Below are 18,834 nucleotides of genomic sequence, written 5' to 3' on the forward strand. Positions count from 1 at the left end.
AATGGTTAAGAATCCGCCTGCCAACGCCAGGGACACAGGTTCGAGCCCTGGTCCAGGAAGATCCCACATGCCACGGAGCAACTAAGCCCATGCGCCACAACTGCTGAGCCTGAGCTCTAGAGCCCACGAGCCACAACTACCGAGTGCACGTGCCACAACTACTGAAGCCCACGTGCCTAGAGCCCGTGCTCCACAACAAGAGAAGCCACCGCAGTGAGAAGCCCGCGCACGCAACGAAGAGTAGCCCCTGCTCGCTGCAACTAGAGAAAGCCTGTGCACAGGAACAAAGACGCAATGCAGCCAAAAATTAATAAATACAAAATAAATAAATTTATTAAAAAATAAAAGCATTCAAATCTAAATAGTAGAGTAGTCTAAATTATAGAGGAAACATGCCAAAAACATGAAAAATAACAAACTTTGAAAAAATATTTTGTGATTACTTTGTCTGGATTTTAAATTTCAGGCGTGTGCTTTGTTCGTCATCCTACGTTTGCAAACAGTTACAAAATCTTAGGGTGGAACAACTGTCTTAAACATGGTTTGTTTACTCTTTCCTAGATGATGGTGTGCAGTTAATGACTTCAGGACATTGCTTTGATCAGTGCAGTACCTATGTTTGAGTAGACAGACATAGGCACAGAGAGCTTAAAGAACTCTTAAGATTGTGACTTTTCTCTCACATCCATATTTAGGTCCTGGAGGAGCGCCCAGTCTCTTCCTAATACATACACCTCTGTGTTGCTGCTTGCAGCCCCCGTGCATTGTTTCCCAGCCATTTGGTTTATTTTTTGTTTTTTTGTGTTTGTTTTTGACTTGCTGGTACTTTACTGTAATACTGGCTGTAAGCTATCAGTCGTGGGACACATTTTGCTTTCAGACATAAAAAAAAAATGTTATCTTTTAGAATCAACTGAAAAAGAGTATTTACCTTTTATAAAAATAAATTAATGAAATAAACTATTAAGTAGTAATATTTGCGTTCTTAAAAGAAATTTCAGAGCAGGTTGTTTTAATGTAGTACATACATTTGTGAAACTATACCATTTTTCACACAGGATACAACATAAAAAGAGAATAACCTCATCTTTCTGGAATATGCTTAATAAACATTAAAGAGTCAGGAAATGATTTTTAGAAAGCAAAATTATTTTTAAAAAGACAAACTCTGTAAACTGAATTTATGTAATAGAGTCCTTGAGATTTGTTTTCTGATTATTGGTCTATAAATAAATTAATAAAACTAATAAAGATAGGTTACACAGTTGCATACCACTTAAAAAGCAATGGTTTTGATTTAATTGAAAAACATAGATACTACATGCTAATAGAAAAATGTAATATTAGATATAAAAATTATAGGCTAACCAAATAGGACGTATAATTGTTAAGTGATTAGAGTAAAAAATCAAAAGAACAAATAAAACTTGATAAAAAGATTTAAAAATCAAACAGATGAAATGAGAGAGAGGATTAGTGTAGCAGTAAACAATCTTTGCAGTATCTAGTGATGCCAGGTGACAAGTTAAAGAATTGTAAAGGTTTAATCCAGGCATGGATTAAGTCAAGTAGGAAAGAGGAGGGCGTATAATGAGTAGCAGAGAAGAGCTAGGAATGGATACTATCTTCATTAAACTAGCAAAAATCTAGATAGGATATAATAGAAATAATAAAGTGAATACTAAACATAAAACAGTGAGATTAATACAGTCCTCCAGTATTTGGTTATTAATTAGCCAACTTTTCTCTTATTAAAAGAAATTTTATGGTATGATCAAAACAGAAAACAACTATGCCATCACAAGAATTACTGCTAAAACAGGTTGCTAAAGTATAAGAAGAAAGATATGCACGGAGCTAGTAGTTAGTGGTTGTTAAAAGCATTAAACAGAAAAAAGTGAAACTAATAATAAAAGATTTAATTTGTGAAAAAGCCAAGCCACATCTGTGTTTGCCTATCAACACAGGCTAAAGATAACAATATTAATCCCAGGAGAACTTTTAATATAATGACGTATGTCAGTGTTCATAGCAGATGGTGGAAACAGCTCAAATGTCCAGTGGATGTATACACAAAATGCGGTATATTCATACAGTGGGATATCATTCAGCCTTCAACAGGAAGGAAATTTGTGATATAAGCTACAACATGGAGAAACCTTGAAGACAGTATACTAAGTGAAATAAGCCAGACACGAAAGGACAAGTAGCGTATCATTCCAATTATATGAGGTCCCTAGAATAGTCAAATTCATAGAGACGGACAGTAGAATAGATGTTACCAGGGACCGAGGAGTGAGGGGAATGTTGAGTTAATTGTTTAATGGATGCCGAGTTCCAGTTTGGGATGATGAGAGAATCCTGGAGATGGGTGGTGGTGATGGTTGCCCAGCAATGTGAACGAGTTCATGGTACTGAGCCATACACTTAAAGATGTGTTAAAACGGTAAAATTTATGTGTGTTTCACCACAAAAAAATTTTTAAGGGAGATTTTAATACATTTCTCTCATAATCAAAAGGATCTTGTGGACTAGATTGAATTCTCTGAATCCTAAAAATATAGAATATACTTTTTTCCTTATAGATAATAACCCAGAAGAGTATCAAAAGACTAATATATTAATAGCAAAAAGCAGATGTTATAGGGATACAAGGATGGTTCAATATTTGGATATGTATTAATATAATTAATTGCCTCAATCACTAATACTTTACAGGAGGAGACATAGAGCATCATATTAATGTTGTCTGGAAGAGGCATGTGTTAAAAGTCAGCAGCTGTTCCTAATTAATTAAATAGCCCTAGAAGGGAGCAAAATAAATGTAACACAGGCTCCACCAAATATAAAAAGATAATCAGCTTTCAAGTAAGTGAAAAGCTAGAGTCACTTGCATAAATCAGAATAAACCTGTTCAGTATTCTTTTGGAACTTCTGGGAAATATACTGAAGTAAAAAAAATCAAGTAAGTGGTGAAGTTAATGGAAAAGAAGTGAAAAACATCCATTTTAGATGATATGATTGCATATTCGGGAAATTTGAGAGAATTTAATAAAAGCCCACTGGAAGGAATTGTAAGGTTGATTGGGTGTTTGATAAATAGATAAACATCATTCCTATTTCTCTGTATTGGCACTGCTTTAGAATAGAAATGGGAAATAAATTGCATTCTCAATAGCAACAACAACAAAAGTCTATAAAGTTCCAGAACATAAAAACTTATTATTTTTTTAATCTTTAAAAAAAAATTTATTTTATAATGGAACATAGTTTATTAACAATAAAACATAATCAAATGAAAAGATATATTCTTAATGTTCATGATCATATTCTAATTACTGTCTGTTCACTAGCTTAATTAGTTACAGTTAATTGCTATGATGAAGCATTTTTGCTTTGGGGGGGTGAGGGGAATTTGGTTGTTTTGTTTGTTTTATTTGTTTTACATAAAATGGATATTAAGTTTGCTTGGAAGGATCACTGTCCAGGAATAGCTAAGAAAGTGATGAGAAAGAAGAATGGGAAGTGGAGGGAAGAATGTACCTCTCAGTTTGTAACATTCACCCAGAGCTACTCTAACCAAGACAGAGACCCACAGTCATACTGTCCATCACGTCAGCAATTAGAGGCTCGGTCTTTTTCTTGTTTGTTTTTTTGCTGCACCACTGGGTTTGTGGGATCTTAGTTCCCCTACCAGGGATCAAACCTGGGCCCCCAGCAGTGGGAGTGCAGAGTCCTAACCACTGGACGCCAGGGAAATCCCCAGCCCTCTTGTCTTTTAACCATCCAGAGCGTGGTCTCCAGAGTCAAGTTTCCCAGTTACTTGGGTGACCTTGGACTGTTGTCTTTACTGCTAGTGAAATTAATAATAGAGTGTTGTTTATTGATAAACATATTTGAAAATGGACATATCACAATTACACATTCATAATTTTTAGTGCACTTTCACAAAGTGAACGCAAATTTTAAAATACGGTGTCACCCCAAAAGCCCCACTTCATGCTTTCTCCCTTTCAGGACCCATTATTTCTTTCATGAAGTTAACCAATATCCTGACTCCTAAAACGGTTTGTTTTCTTTTGTGTCTGGCCTCTTGGACTCAGCATTACGTTCCTGAGACTCGTTCATGTAATCACGTGTATTAGTGGTTTGTATTCACTGCTGTGTGGTATTCCACCATAGCAAGTTCACAGTTTTACTTTTGATGGTTGTTGCTGCCTTGCCCTGTGTGGACCTCTAGCTGCATTTACTCCCAGGAGCAATGAGTTCCTCCTCATTATCACGGCAACAAGCAGGAACCAGAAACGGAAACTTTCCTGTAGCAGTGCTTCCTTTGAAATGAGTTCAGAGCACATTCATGCATGTATGTAAGTACACATATGCAGACGTGCACACAAACATTACCTTCTTTTACCGATTATTTCTTCTTTTCCAATATAGGAGATGTATGAAGTTGCCAAGAAACTTTGCTCTTTCTGTGAAGGTCTGGTCCATGATGAACATCTTCAGCACCAAGGCTGGGCGGCAATCATGGCCAATCTGGAGGATTGTTCAAATTCCTACCAAAAGCTACTTTTCAAATTTGAAAGTATTTATTCGAATTACCTGCAATCTGTAGAGGACATCAAGTTAAAACTTACTCAGTATGTATGCCATTAAAATGGATAATAAGATGTTTGTTTAAAATACCTTTGCAATTTATCAGTAGTTTTAGTAACAGTAATTGCGTTCTTAGTAGGCCATATATTTATTATAATTGAGGTTCATGTTTTTGAGACTTTTATGATGACTTTTATGGACTGTAAGATTTTTAAAATTATGGACAGTTTTATCCTCCATATATTTTATGAATCTGCCATGTTTCTTTTTCTTGTATTTTCTTTATGTAAAAGACTCAAAATACTTTTGAAATCATTTAGAAACCAGGAACCTTTGTCTCTTGCCTTGCTACCAGTTTTACAATAAAGTAAAGCAAAATGCAGAAGTAACAATCTAATGGGAGTGGAAAAGTTTTCAAACATTAGGCAGTCAAGGAAAATTCTATTTTTCTTTTTAAATATTGCCATATGATGAAGGCTTGCTGAGATGGAAAAAAACCTTTGTGTTCCGGTTCTCATTTAGATGTTTTTCTGGTTCTTTGCATATAAGCCCATCTGATACCCATTGGTTCTTTTTTAAAAGGGCTATAATGAATGTAAAACAATACGGCAATAATTCCACACAAATGTAGCCCTTTGTTGTGTGTGTGTTTGTGCTTTCAGTGTTTTGTATTCATTTTTTTTGGTTCTTAAACTTTTTATTTAACTAGAGTTGGAGGGAAGTATTTTCTTTTTCTTCTTTCAAGTGAACTTTATTAATTGAAGTTTCTCTATTTTGTGGCATGAATGTTTAGAACGTTTTGGCCTTAAGTGGACAATGGGGTGCATCTTGGGAAGGAAGGAATGATTAATGAAGACTGGAAGGAGCATTTACAATTTTTATAACCTGAGATTTCAAGTAACTGTTTTGGGGGGTGGGTAGTTCTCTCAGATGTTAATTTAATGTAGGATCCTGAATTATTTTACATAGTTTTTACAGGAGTCAAATCATCAAGATTTCATCTTTTCCCCATGTTTTTTTTTGTTTGTTTGTTTTTGGTTTTGTTTTGTTTTTGCGGTACGCGGGCCTCTCACTGTCGTGGCCTCTCCCGTTGCGGAGCACAGGCTCCAGACGCGCAGGCTCAGCGGCCACAGCTCATGGGCCCAGCCGCTCTGCGGCATGTGGGATCTTCCCGGACCAGGGCACGAACCCGTGTCCCCTGCATCGGCAGGCGGACTCTCAACCACTGCACCACCAGGGAAGCCCTCCCATGTTCTTTTGACAGCATACATCTATCTACCTGTTTATTTTCAGGGAGTGATGAATGCAAGAGTTAACCTTAATCTCTAATAAGAGTGTTAATTTTATGCTTTGCTTTCAATATATCAAAAATGTTTTATCTTTAAGCTAATCAAACATTAAACTTTCTATGGTAAATCTTTTTTATAAGTTCCAATTTTTTATACCTTAAGGTTTGTTAAAAACCAAGTGTCCACGTGTCTAGTGTAAACTTGCTATCTTTAGAGGGTGTTTCAGCATGTGAACGACATCCTCCTTCTCTCTGTCTTCTTTTAAAGAACACCTCATGGACTACTTAGATGCATGTAGTGTTAACAGAGAGGTGGTGAGATTTCTGTGTGTGATAATAACATATTATTTCTTTCAAAATGCTAACCTCTGACTAGAGCAGTCCCATTATTTTACTGACAGGTCTTTTGTACTTTAAGTTTAGGAACTGCGGTTTCAGTCATGGCCAAGATTCCACTGTTGGAGTGCCTAACCAGACATAGTTACAGGGAATGTTTGGGAAGACTGGATTCCTTGCCTGAATGTGAAGGCTCAGAAAAGGCCGATATGAAAACCTCCACTGAACTGGTGCTCTCTCCCGATATGCCTGCAACAATGAACAAACCCTCCTTAACCTCATTTCACAAGTCCGTGCAACATGTAGCCCCAGACACCACAGATGCTGAAAGTGGAAAAGAAATGAGGGAACCTTGTCCAAGTCCTGTCCAGCAGGACGAAGCTGCAGTAGATGCTAAAGACGGTGACCTGCCTTTTTTTAATGTTTCTTTGTTAGACTGGATCAATGTGCAGGATAGGCCTAATGACGTGGAATCGCTGGTCAGGAAGTGCTTTGATTCCATGAGCAGGGTAAGAGTCATCTGATTTTTCTTGTCATTTAACCACTTGAAATTATGTTACCTGTACTAAATATTTTCTGTACAGTAATGGGAGAAGGGGCGGGGGTAGTACCATGTTATAGCGGAAATAATGAGCCTTGGAATAAAACTTTACAACCATATCTAAGACTTTGGACAAATCAAATCATTTAATGCATAACCTTATTTATGAACTGATAGTAAATTTGGGAAGATTGTTAGAAGTAATATAGGTAAAATCTCTATGCAGTGCCGAGCCTTGAGGTGTCCACTCCAATGGGGATGGTCTTGGTGGTGGTGGTACTTTGAATTTTTTTTCTCCTGATCCTGTAATATTGCTTGGACTTTTTAATATCTTCTGTCCTCTACTTTGTCCCTACGGTTAGGCTCTTTGATCTGCTAGGTAAAACTTGGACAGTCTTGCTGGTTTTCATTATTGCGCCTTGAGTACTGAGCATTCTCTGCAAGTAAATCGATAAAATGATAACATTTGGCCATCGCTGTTTCTTACATTAACTTAATAATGATTCATACGTTCACATTTACAGATGCTGTAGAACTTTCAAGCTTTTGGGGGGAAAATATTAATGATATAATTTCGTTTTTATTTATAACAGTTTTTTACACTGAGAATGATTGACGTTCGATGACATACACAAGTCTCGAGTGGTTAATTCACTGGAGTAACCAACATCCAAAGGCAGATACATTGAACCTTTCCACCTCCCGGAAAACCCCCATGGGCCTCTTTTGCATCACTCCCCCCACCCCCCCCCCCCCGCGCCCCACCCCCTCCCAGGGAACTCATCTCTGAGGTTTAAAAGAAGTAATTTTAGATACAGTATCTGCCTGAGATATTTTAAAATTCAAAACCTAGACATTGTGTTTTTAGTTTGTAACCATAGTGACTTGTGTTTTGGATTAAGTTCTCCCCCAAGTACACTTATAAAAACTTTTAAACCTGGGGAATAAATCTGGAATAAACCTCTTCAGATCTGATCAGTAAGTGGATAGAAAATCTTTGAGGCCTGAGAGGAGGTTGTTGAGGCACATGCGTCAGTGATGCAGACCATATGAAACAGTATTTTGAAGGCTGCTGTTGTCTAAAGATGATGGGCAGAATACTTAAACTTTTCTCAAAGGTAAACTTTTGACTTGGAAAAGAGACTTATTAATCTTTGGTTGGTTATTGGGGGAAAGGCAGCACACTGTCTGGGATGCCTGGAAAATAGCAGCATGTTTTCTCGTTTAAGTTGTTGGACAGTAGAAATGGAATGCATTCCAAAGTTTATTCTTAGTTCTCTCAGTACACCCATTTCCTTGATTACATCCTTTAGGCATTTCTTTCATTTTGACCATTTATTATTTGTTGTCAAAGAACGCTTCAATTAAGACATTTGCCAGGGTGGGGAAGCATGGAATATATTGTGCAAAGATTACTGCCAAAAATGAATGAAAACTAGTGTTCCTATTCAAACTGTTGACATTTCAGTAGCCTAAAAATTCCATCTGTGATTGTGGAAAATCAACCACGTGATTGTGATAGGGTGATTGAAGCGTCATCTTTTATAATTCCACGTGAATCAGAGAACAGGGCTCTAGGCCACGAGAACCACTTTTTTAAAGGGCTTGCATTTGGCTTTGTGTTTGCATGTTTAAATGAAATCTAGCAAAGCCATAAGTTTTATTCACTTTATATGACAAGAGAGAAGAAACAGTGGTCCTTTTCTGGCTTAATAACGAAAATTCACAATAATTCATACCTACAGAATTCAGTGAATCTTAAAATATTCTTCCATGCTTGTCTGTGTAGTTGTGTTGTACTCTGCGTGAATTATGAGATACAGAAGCATTAGAACCAGGAGCCATGGTTTGGAGTTTGTTTTTTCTTCCTTAAATCACTGCTGTGTTTTACGTATAGCTGTAACTTGGCCCAGGTTGAAATTTTGAATTATTTTAGTCATCTTTTTTAGCCTTTTATCACCCTCATAATTTATAACTAGTCAATACTTTGGATTGGAAATGTGTGCACATTGGACTCACCATGGAAATGAGGAAATGTTCACATATGCACAAGTTTTAGTTAATATTGCGTGAAGCAGGTGCTGCCCGTGTTAAATAATGGCTGTGTTAACTTTTTTGTGATGTTAGAAATGCAGCTTCTTATTGACTACACTGAATTCTTGATAACAGTTCATTTTTAACTGCTTTCGTATGTTGTCTGTGAACCTAACACTGTACCTAAACTGAGTAATTTACAGTCCCTTTGTGGCGATCAGGGAAGACACGAAGGAGGTGGTATTGACTAGGCCCCTCACAGGGGGGCTGAGGTGGGCTTCAGCAGCTGGCAGGACAATCCGTGTGAACAAAGATGAAGCTAGAGAAACAGCATTTGTCTGCAGTTCAGCGTTCTGTGCTTTGGGGACGCGTCTGGGTGCCGAGGGAGCCGTTTCGGGATTCCAGCAGAGGACAGCTTAGTAATCACGGCCGATGTCCCCGTGGAGGTGTGAGCGGGCAGGCAGAAACCCGCTGAACATTTGTGAGAAGGATGAAGGGTTGGACAGGCGCGGGGAGTTCACCTCCTTCGAAATCCTGTAAGAAACAGTAAGGATGGGCCATAGCACAGAGTCCTGCGGAATCTCGCCTGTTTATGGAGGAGACAGAAGAGGAGCCAGACCCAGCGGAGGGGACGCCCGAAGCTGCGAGGGGTGGTCTCCCTCCCACGGGTAGGTGGGCTACACTGTGAGCCCCGCCGGAAGCCAGTGCACGGAAGACGCCAGTGTGCAGTGTTCTTCCAGGGGAAAGTGGAGCAGGGTGGAGAGAATTTGGGGGGTTCCTTGAATTACCTAAATCCCAGAAATCTTGGAGAATTAAAGCCCGGGAACAGGAGAGATTGCAGAGTAAGAGAGTGTAGTTGATCAAGCAGCTTCCTTGAGGAGCTGCAGACTGAGAATAAAGGTCTCTCCAGGAGGGAGGGAGGTTTGAAGGTGTTGCTTTGTTTTAGGGGGAAGTTGATCGATCAGACAGGTAATGACCTAAGAATGTGTTTTCGTTATTAGTTCTGCTCTACTTCATAAGACCTTGAAAATAACATTTTCGGTGGGATATTGAGAATTGAATGAATTGTGGCTTGAATTGAAAGGTGTAATGCGGCTTCCCTGGTGGCGCAGTGGTTAAGAATCCGCCTGCCAGTGCAGGGGACACGGTTTGAGCCCTGGTCCAGGAAGATCCCATATGCCGCGGAGCAACTCAGCCTGTGCGCCACAACTACTGAGCCTGCGCTCTAGAGCCCACGAGCCACAACTGCTGAGCCCACGTGCCACAACTACTGAAGCCCGCGCGCCTAAAGCCCGTGCTCCACAACAAGAGAAGCCACCGCAATGAGAAGCCCGTGCACCGCAGCAAAGAGTAACGCCCGTGCGCAGCAGTGAAGACCCAACACAGCCAAAAATAAATTAATTAATTTTTTAAAAAAGTTTAAAAAAAAGTGTAATGTCTAGAACTAGATTCCTACTTATGTATCCCAATATAATCAGTAATAATTGTGTTTTATTAACACCATAACTACCCTGTTCTTAACCTTCTTGTGGAAATATAACCTTGATTTCTCATGCTTTTGCTTTTCTGTATTTTTCACTATTACTGTTTTTCATTAAAGCTGTGTATCAAAATAGTGTGAAATACATTTTAAGCTATTTGCAAAAAATTTCATTCGCACATGTTTCCTTGTCATTCAGCTTGATCCACGGATCATTCGGCCCTTTATAGCAGAATGCCGTCAGACTATTGCCAATCTGGATAATCAGAACATGAAGGCCATCAAGGGGCTGGAGGACCGGCTGTACGCCCTGGACCAGATGATCGCCAGCTGCGGCCGACTCGTCAACGAGCAGAAAGAACTCGCTCAGGTGCTTGTCGCAGACTTCTCTCAGGAAAAGGAATTCGCGGTTTTCTAGACCCGTCTTTTATGTCAGTTGCTGTGCACCGTGTTTTCACTTCACCCATGAATGCTGTTCACACGGTATTACTGGTTCCACGTAGTAAAGGTGGAGGCCAGTTCTTCGCGTTCGGGTTTGAGAGCACCACATGAGCTGAGGCTGCGGAGGGTGACGGGGAGGCGGCCCGGAGACGCTGTGAGCGGCAGGGGAGACCTGCGCACGCGACAGCCCCCTGCTCGCCACCCGAGCAGCCCCCTGCTCCCTCCTGAGGAAGCCGGAAACCTCAGAAAATTTAGGTCTCGTTTAATGCAGTGTTCTAGGAGCCCCGTTGCCAGGTTAGGGTGATGACCAGCAGAAGGTGGTGGAATTGAGGGGAGTTTTCCACGTGGTGACTGGCCGTGACTCTCGACTGCTTTGTGTGCCCCTCCCCTGGCGAGAGCACTCTGTGAGAACAGCCTGGAGCCGAAAGAGGCCACTTTTCTAACCTTGACGCTCACACATGCTTTGCTGGTTCAACTTTCCCTGCCACCATTTTTCCTCTAAATGTCTTCTTTCATTAGAACGTCAGAGTGGTCACTTTAATGGGTACAAATGTTGTATTTCACCTGCGTGGCTGAGGACGTGTAGTATCGGGGAGGTAGATAAAGCGTGGAGATAGAGCCTTGCTGTGTTCTTTTTAAACATGTTGAAAATATTTATAGCATTTTTATAGTTTACTAACTGAATTCATCTTGTAATTACCAGATTCTCTTTTTCTGTCTCTTGATTTTGGATCCGGCCCCCTTACTGTGAACTGAATTTCTTTATCTTGTGTTTGCACCGAATGGAGCCCTCCCAGTGTAATGCTGAGATAGATGTGATACTGGGTGTCCTTGGTTAATTCCTGATCTGTAAAAATGATCGACATTTCGCCATTACAGTGTTCGTAGTAGGTTGTTTTTCCTCCTTGTTTTAATAGAAACCCTTTATCAGATTAAGAAAGGTACGTTCTGCTTCGAATCTTGGACCATCCTTGGATTCTTGGAATAAGCTCAATGTGGTCATAGTATACTGTCTTTTTAACGTATTAGCTGTATTCCTTTTAAGGAATACATACATCCTTGATGTATTAAAGTCTATCATACGTTAAAATATCCTTTAGTATTTCCTTCCAGGGGCAAATGCAGGTTTTGTCATTTGAAAATCCTTTGTTTCTGAAGGATATTTTCTCTTAATAGAGAATTCTAGGCTGTTACTGATTTACTTGTAGCACTTTGCCTTTGGTTTGGGTTTTAGCAGTTTGGCTGTGACATGGTGAGGTGTGGCTTTCTTTGTATTTCTCCTGCATTGGGCTTGTACTTCATGAATTGTGGATTGATGCCATATTTTTCTTGGATTCAGTAAAAAGCAATTGAAAACCTATTAAGATTTTATCAAAAGAGAATAAAGCAGTAAGTTACTTTTTAAAAATAGATTAAGTTACAGAAAAAGCACAGCCACGGTTAAGCACGCAGGATATTGAAAGAAAAATAAGATGTAAAATAAATACTAAAATTATCTTACTTTCATATATTGAATCATCTCGACTTTTTTTAACACACATCATTTAAACTTAAATATTTTCATGATATTTAGAAAAAACATGAAACAGAAAAGAGAGAGAGAACTACCAGAAAGTAAGAAGACACACTTGCTGTCCTTTGTTGGTTGTGTGGTTGAGCCCTACCAGGATAATTACCTATAGTAGCAAGTGTGACAGTGAGATGGGTGTGCAGATGCTAAAACTTCTATAACATGGTAACTAGTGAGTAGAGTAGGGAAAACCTGTGAATACAGTGATCAGCGAGATGTCTCATCAAGATGTCTCTGGACTTTTTTTTTTAAGTGTTTGCTCTTGGCTTTGGCACATCTGTCTGAATCAATCTATAGTCTAAAAACCATCCCTGCCTAACAGCAGATGCAAGGTTCACCTGTGAAAATAAATAAGGATAGCTAATAAAAAAGTGTGATAATTACTTTTCCTATGAAACAATAAAATACACTGTAGAAGTCATTGTTCTAAAGATAATGAGCACAGATCAGTGGAACAAAGTGTATAATAGCCCAGAAATACCAGAGGAGGGAATGACTTTTCAGGGAGTAGTGCAAAGTTGATTGATTTTTATTGGGGGAAGTGTATAATATGCTGTTGAATATCCTTGATTAGATTAAATCTGTTGTTAGTTTTCACAGGGCTTCAAGTCAGTGCCCCTGTTTTTATTTACCTGTGCTCTGACTGAACTGTGGTGTAACAGGAGTTTACAGTCATAGGTTCTAGTTCTGATTTGCCTGCTGTGTCCTTGGATATGTTGCTTTAGCTTCCCGGGTCTCATTTTTTTTTTTCTAGCACGAAAATGGAACAGAATTAGATGAGCATACATTTCTTAAGAACTCTGAATCTTTGCTATGGACACACCTACTACACTCAGAAAAGTAGGAGATTTTAAAATCTTATTTGAAAGTAGAACAGTTCATGTCTAACGTAAAGCTTTTCCTCTTAAATGAATGCTCATGGTTTTCATGAAAGTTAATATCCTTTAAAATATTTTCTCCCAAAGGGATTTTTAGCTAATCAGATGAGAGCTGAAAACTTGAAAGATGCGTCTGTGTTACCTGATTTGTGCCTGAGTCATGCAAATCAGTTGATGATTATGTTGCAAAATCATAGAAAACTGTTGGATATTAAACAGAAGTGCACCACTGCCAAACAAGAACTAGCAAATAACCTTCATGTCAGACTGAAGTAAGTGATTCTAGGGTATCTAATTTGGGATGTTGAGAGTTGATTTTTTTTTATTTCTCCCAAGTGATGGTGTAATCTTATCCCCATGTTGACATACTTCACTGGTTGATTGACATGGGCTTGGATGATGTTTACAGAGTTTGTGTGTCTTGATTTCATTCTGTAGGTGGTGTTGCTTTGTGATGCTTCATGCTGATCAGGATGGAGAGAAGTTGCAGGCTTTGCTCCGCCTCGTTATAGAGCTCTTAGAGAGAGTCAAGATCGTTGAAGCTCTGAGTACAGTTCCTCAGATGTACTGCTTAGCTGCTGTTGAGGTTGTCAGGAGAAAAATGTTCATAAAACACTACAGGGAGGTATGCAGGTTGGGTTGTACTTTGATTGTGCCTGAGCCTCAGTGACTTGGCGTGTGACACTAACAGAGGCTTTCCTTTTCTTAGTGGGCTGGTGCTTTAGTCAAAGACGGAAAGCGATTATATGAGGCTGAAAAGTCAAAAAGGGAATCCTTTGGGAAGTTATTTAGTAAGTGTTCTTTATTAATAACTTACACTTTTTAAGAAAAATGCTGTTTTTATTTCATAGATATGAATAGCATTATATAGGATGAGTTGTAAAATAACCATATTGTTAATTTCTTTACACAGGGAAGTCCTTTTTAAGAAATCGTCTGTTTAGGGGATTGGACTCCTGGCCCCCATCCTTTTGTGTACGTAATTTATTTTCTAATATGACTAAATCCTGTGTGTGTTCAGACCTTTATTTCAGAAGTAGAGATATTTATCAGAAACAGACATTTTTTATCAAAATGTTTTTGGCTTTAAGATGAATTCATAGTTTTTGGTCAGGAGTTTTCACTGCATGGGACGATGAAGTCCTACTGCACTGTCGAGATGGGTGGGAACAGATTCTCCCCCTCACCTTATCTGTCTCCACCCCTCCTGTCCCTGCCGCCCTTTCCCTCCCCTCCCCTCCCCTCCCCTCTCATTCATGTTGCACAAATCCGAATAGGGTGACCCATCAGGTCATCTTCACTGAAACCATGAAAAATAAGGTTGCTGTATTTCTAAACCAGAGTGGTCTGGGGACCACTAATTTTATTACATGAAACATATGATTCCGTGATCAAAGAAGTTTTGGAAATGCTGTAGGTTTGTTGTTTTCTCCTCAGACACACTGCTTAACTGTTAAACATGTGTTTGTACTGCAGGATTCCTTAGGACTTTAAATGTATGTGCTTTTGTGTATCTATGAATGAGTGTTGTAATAGGCAGGATTTCCCACACTCCTTTATCTAGGAACCCTGCTTAATGAAGGGTGTCTTGACGTCTCTAAATCTGCATAAGTGATGACTCAGACCATTGGAGTTATCCTAAAAGGTGCATTTCTTGGCAGTATTTATAAAGAAATGGTAGATAATTTTTTTATGAATCTGAAATTGGCTAAGACTTTGTATTTTGGAAAATGTAATGAAAAGGTGAAGAAAAGGGCAAGGAGGAAGTTTTGTGTAAGAAAAAACGATCTTTACTGCATGAAAACAACACAGCACGCTAGTAGGTGACAGGAATAGATACAGAGGGCTGGGGCTGTCCTCACGACTGTGCTGTTGGTCAGGTAGAAACTTGGGAATAGCCTGTGTAATAGTGAGACAAATGGGTTCCTTTAATGCTGGCGAGAATACCAGAATTCCCATGAAAAGACGCTGAGAACAGAGAAGTGGGGAGTGAGCACGGCAGTTGATCACCAACAGCTTGCACGTCCCTGTTATTTCAGACTCAGAAAAGTGGTCTCCCCATCCTCACTGAATAGTCCTTCATTTGCATTTTATTATTTTATTCAGTTTCTTAGGTGTGAGGAGATCATTTGAAGCATTTTTGTTGGTTATTGAATTTGATTATACTAAGAAATCAGTTACAAAATTATACTGTATATTTTTTTGTAAATTACTATTTTTTTAATATAGACACAGAAGCCTCGAAAGTTTGACTGTGAACTTCCAGATATTTCATTAAAAGATTTACAGTTTCTGCAATCATTTTGTCCTTCCGAAGTTCAGCCGTTCCTCAGGTAAATACAGTTCATATTTTTAGCTTTAGTTACTGCCTTGTGATGATTTCGTTACTCTGGAGCTGTGGGAAGGGCAGCAGCACCGCGAGGGGTGCCGGAGCAGAGGAGCACACCGTGAGAGCTGGCTGCTCGTGGCTGCTGGGAAGTTTCTGGGGAGTATAAAAGTGATCAGAAAAAAACGAAGAAGATAAACTAGGAGGGAATTAATGCCTTACATGAAGTTAATTCTTTTCTGGTAGTGATCTGACGTTGTTGCATACTGTGAGAGATTTCTGATTTATCATTTACTATATATATATTTATTTATTTATTTATTTATTTAATTGGAGTATAATTGCTTTACAGTGGTGTGTTAGTTTCTGTTGTACAGTGAAGTGAATCAGCCACATGTATACCTATATCCCCTCCCTCTTGGACCTCCCACCCACCTAGGTCGTCACAGAGCACTGAGCTGAGCTCCCTGTGCTATACAGCAGGTTCCCACTAGCTATTTATTTTACACACGGTAGTGTATTTATGTCAATCCTGATCTCCCAATTCGTCCCACCCTCTCCTCCCCCCCCCTTTAATGATATGTCTTAGTCTGCTTAAACTATTCCTGGTATTGACTGAAAGACGATGGTGAGTTGCTTTTGACATAGTTTATAGTATTTGGTTGCAGTTATCCATTTTTCATTGAGAAATTAGAAATCTAATTCGATTGTGCTCTGTTTCAGGGTGCCCCTACTTTGTGACTTTGACCCTCTGCACCAGCATGTACTCGCGCTACATAATTTGGTAAAAGCAGCACAAAGTTTGGATGAAATGTCACAGACCATTACAGACCTACTGAGCGAACAAAAGGCAAATCCCGTTCTTTCCAGTGGTTCGCCCGTTAGCGTAAATGCCTGTGTTGCTGCAGCTCTGTAAGCCTGTCCCTCTCTTTTCCAGGCATCCGCGAGTCAGACGTCCCCACAGGCGGCTTCCTCACCCCGGATAGAAAGCACGACAGGAATCACAACTACTACCTCACCCAGAACACCCCCTCCACTCACTGTGCAGGGCCCCTTGTGTCCTGCAGTCTGTCCCTTAGAAGAATTGTCTCCGGATAGCATTGATGCACATACATTTGATTTTGAAACTATCCCCCATCCAAACATAGAACAGACTCTTCACCAGGCTTCGTTAGACTTGGATTCATTAGCAGAAAGTCCTGAATCAGATTTCATGTCTGCAGTGAATGAGTTTGTAATAGAGGAAAACTTGTCATCTCCCAATCCTATCAGTGATCCACAGAGTCCAGAGATGATGGTGGAATCCCTTTACTCCTCAGTCATCAATGCCATCGACAGCAGGCGAATGCAGGACACGAGTGCCCGAGGTCAGGAGCAGTCGGGCCACCACGCGTCTCTCGGCGTCCAGCTGGAGAAGTGCCGTGTCACTGCCCACGACTCGCACCTCAGTGTACAAACCATAAAGGAGGACCTTTGCCACTTCCGAACGTTTGTGCAGAAGGAACAGTGTGACTTCTCAAATTCTTTAAAGTGTACAGCAGTAGAAATAAGAAACATTATTGAAAAAGTAAAATGCTCTTTGGAAATAACACTAAATGAAAGACACCAAAAAGAACTACAGTCTTTAAAAAGTGAATATGAGGGCAAACTTGCTGCACTAGTAAAGGAGAGTGAAGAAAATGAAAACAAAATCACAAAGCTGAAAGGAGACTTGGTGTGCCTTGAGGAGGTTTTACAAAATAAAGATAACGAATTTGCTTTGGTTAAACATGAGAAGGAAGCTGTCATCTGCCTGCAGAAGGAAAAGGATCAGAAGTTGTTAGAGATGGAAAGTATAATGCATACGCAACACTGCGAGATGGAAGAACTGAAGCAGTCACGGGAGACGGTGCTAGCAGACTTAAAGAGGCTCCGCGTGGAGAACGATGAGAAGCTCCAGCTGTTGAGGGCAGAGCTCCAGTGCCTGGAGCAGAGCCACCTGAAGGACTTGGAGGACACTCTGCAAGTCAGGCACACTCAGGAGCTCAAGAAGGTCATGACCGGCCACGAGGTCTGTTTGGAGAAATTAGAAAAGGAAAGTCAACAGAGAATCGAGCAGATGCAAGATTCTCATGCCACAGCCATCCAGGAAAAAGAACAGCAGCTCCAGGAATTAAAACTCAAGGTTTCTGATTTGTCGGACATGAGGTGTAAGTTAGAGGTTGAACTTGCCCTGAAGGAAGCAGAAACGGATGAAATAAAAATTTTGCTGGAAGAAAGCAGAGCCCAGCAGAAGGAGACCTTAAAATCTCTCGTCGAACAAGAGACAGAACATTTGAGAACAGAGATGGGTAAACTAAAGCAAAAGATTCAAGATGATAATGAAAATTACCAGGTGGGCTTGGCCGAACTACGAACTTTAATGACAATTGAAAAAGATCAGTGCATTTCAGAGTTAATCAGTAGACACGAAGAAGAATCTGATATGCTTAGGGCCGAGGTGAACAAAGTGACATCATTGCATCACCAAGCATCTGAAGCAGAAAAAGGCCTGAAAGAAGGATTGGCTGAACTGCAGAGTAAACTGGACTCAGAACTGAGTGCTCTTGAGAAAGAAAAAGATGAGAAGATCACCCGGCAAGAAGAGAAGTACAGAGCTATTATCCAGAACCTTGAAAAAGACAAAGAGGAATGTGTCATGTGGCACGAACAGGACCGAGAACAGCTGATTCAGAGGCTTAATTGTGAAAAAGAGGCAGCTGTTGAGACTGCCCGTAAAGAAATGAGCTTGGAAAGGGAAGCTGTTGAGAAGGAGTTGTTAGAAAAAATTAAACATCTTGAGAGTCAAATAGCAAAAAGGTAAGAATGAACTTTAGTCTATAATCATAAAATTAAAGTCTCAGTGATGGAGATTTTAATTGTGAGCGTAATCACAGTGCCTTGATTTACTCATTTACCTTAGGTAACACCTTAGGTAAAGGTAACAGTGGAGATACTTTATGAAGTAAAAACGTACTTTTGAAAGTAGTGTTTCTCACAGACATCTAAAAAAATTAACAGGCTACGTGAATCCATTAGGATGGCTTTTAAAAATGGATTCGTATTTTGGATTTTGAGAGGAATAATTTTTGAAAGTTTCCTATGTTTTCGGGATCTTCTTATTCCTTTTTTAAGTTATAAATTTCCTTTTGGTTTGTTTGTAGTTCTTTCCCTAAATTCTTCATTTGAAAGTTACTTATTTTCATTCTTTTAAAATACTGTATGTATGTATGTATGTATGAAGAGCAGCAGTTAGTAACTTCTGGGTTGGTGCTGTGTAGCTTTCTGGTGGTTATTTTCTTGACATTACGATTTCAGTTATT

At 39.6% G+C, this 18,834-nt stretch overlaps 1 protein-coding gene across 6 annotated transcripts in view; it reads left to right on the forward strand.

Moving 5' to 3' along the window:
- Nucleotides 1-18,834, forward strand: part of RB1CC1 (RB1 inducible coiled-coil 1) — a 60,393-nt gene that overhangs the window by 20,365 nt on the left and 21,194 nt on the right. For 5 of the 6 annotated variants that reach the window (XM_027128114.1, XM_027128112.1, XM_027128113.1 and 2 more), the window contains 10 exons: nucleotides 4,441-4,643; nucleotides 6,306-6,732; nucleotides 10,478-10,648; nucleotides 13,255-13,439; nucleotides 13,606-13,792; nucleotides 13,877-13,958; nucleotides 14,081-14,142; nucleotides 15,397-15,500; nucleotides 16,217-16,343; nucleotides 16,431-18,331. In XM_027128114.1, the coding sequence (XP_026983915.1) occupies nucleotides 4,441-4,643; nucleotides 6,306-6,732; nucleotides 10,478-10,648; nucleotides 13,255-13,439; nucleotides 13,606-13,792; nucleotides 13,877-13,958; nucleotides 14,081-14,142; nucleotides 15,397-15,500; nucleotides 16,217-16,343; nucleotides 16,431-18,331 (3,449 nt within the window). Of the gene's footprint in view, nucleotides 1-4,440; nucleotides 4,644-6,288; nucleotides 6,733-10,477; nucleotides 10,649-13,254; nucleotides 13,440-13,605; nucleotides 13,793-13,876; nucleotides 13,959-14,080; nucleotides 14,143-15,396; nucleotides 15,501-16,216; nucleotides 16,344-16,430; nucleotides 18,332-18,834 lie in introns of those variants that run through there. The other variant, XM_027128117.1, reaches the window with a different exon arrangement.

This window comes from Aethalodelphis obliquidens, unplaced genomic scaffold (assembly GCF_003676395.1).
Source record: "Aethalodelphis obliquidens isolate GAN/ISIS:26980383/991018 unplaced genomic scaffold, ASM367639v1 scaffold33, whole genome shotgun sequence".
Taxonomy (NCBI): domain Eukaryota; kingdom Metazoa; phylum Chordata; class Mammalia; order Artiodactyla; family Delphinidae; genus Aethalodelphis; species Aethalodelphis obliquidens.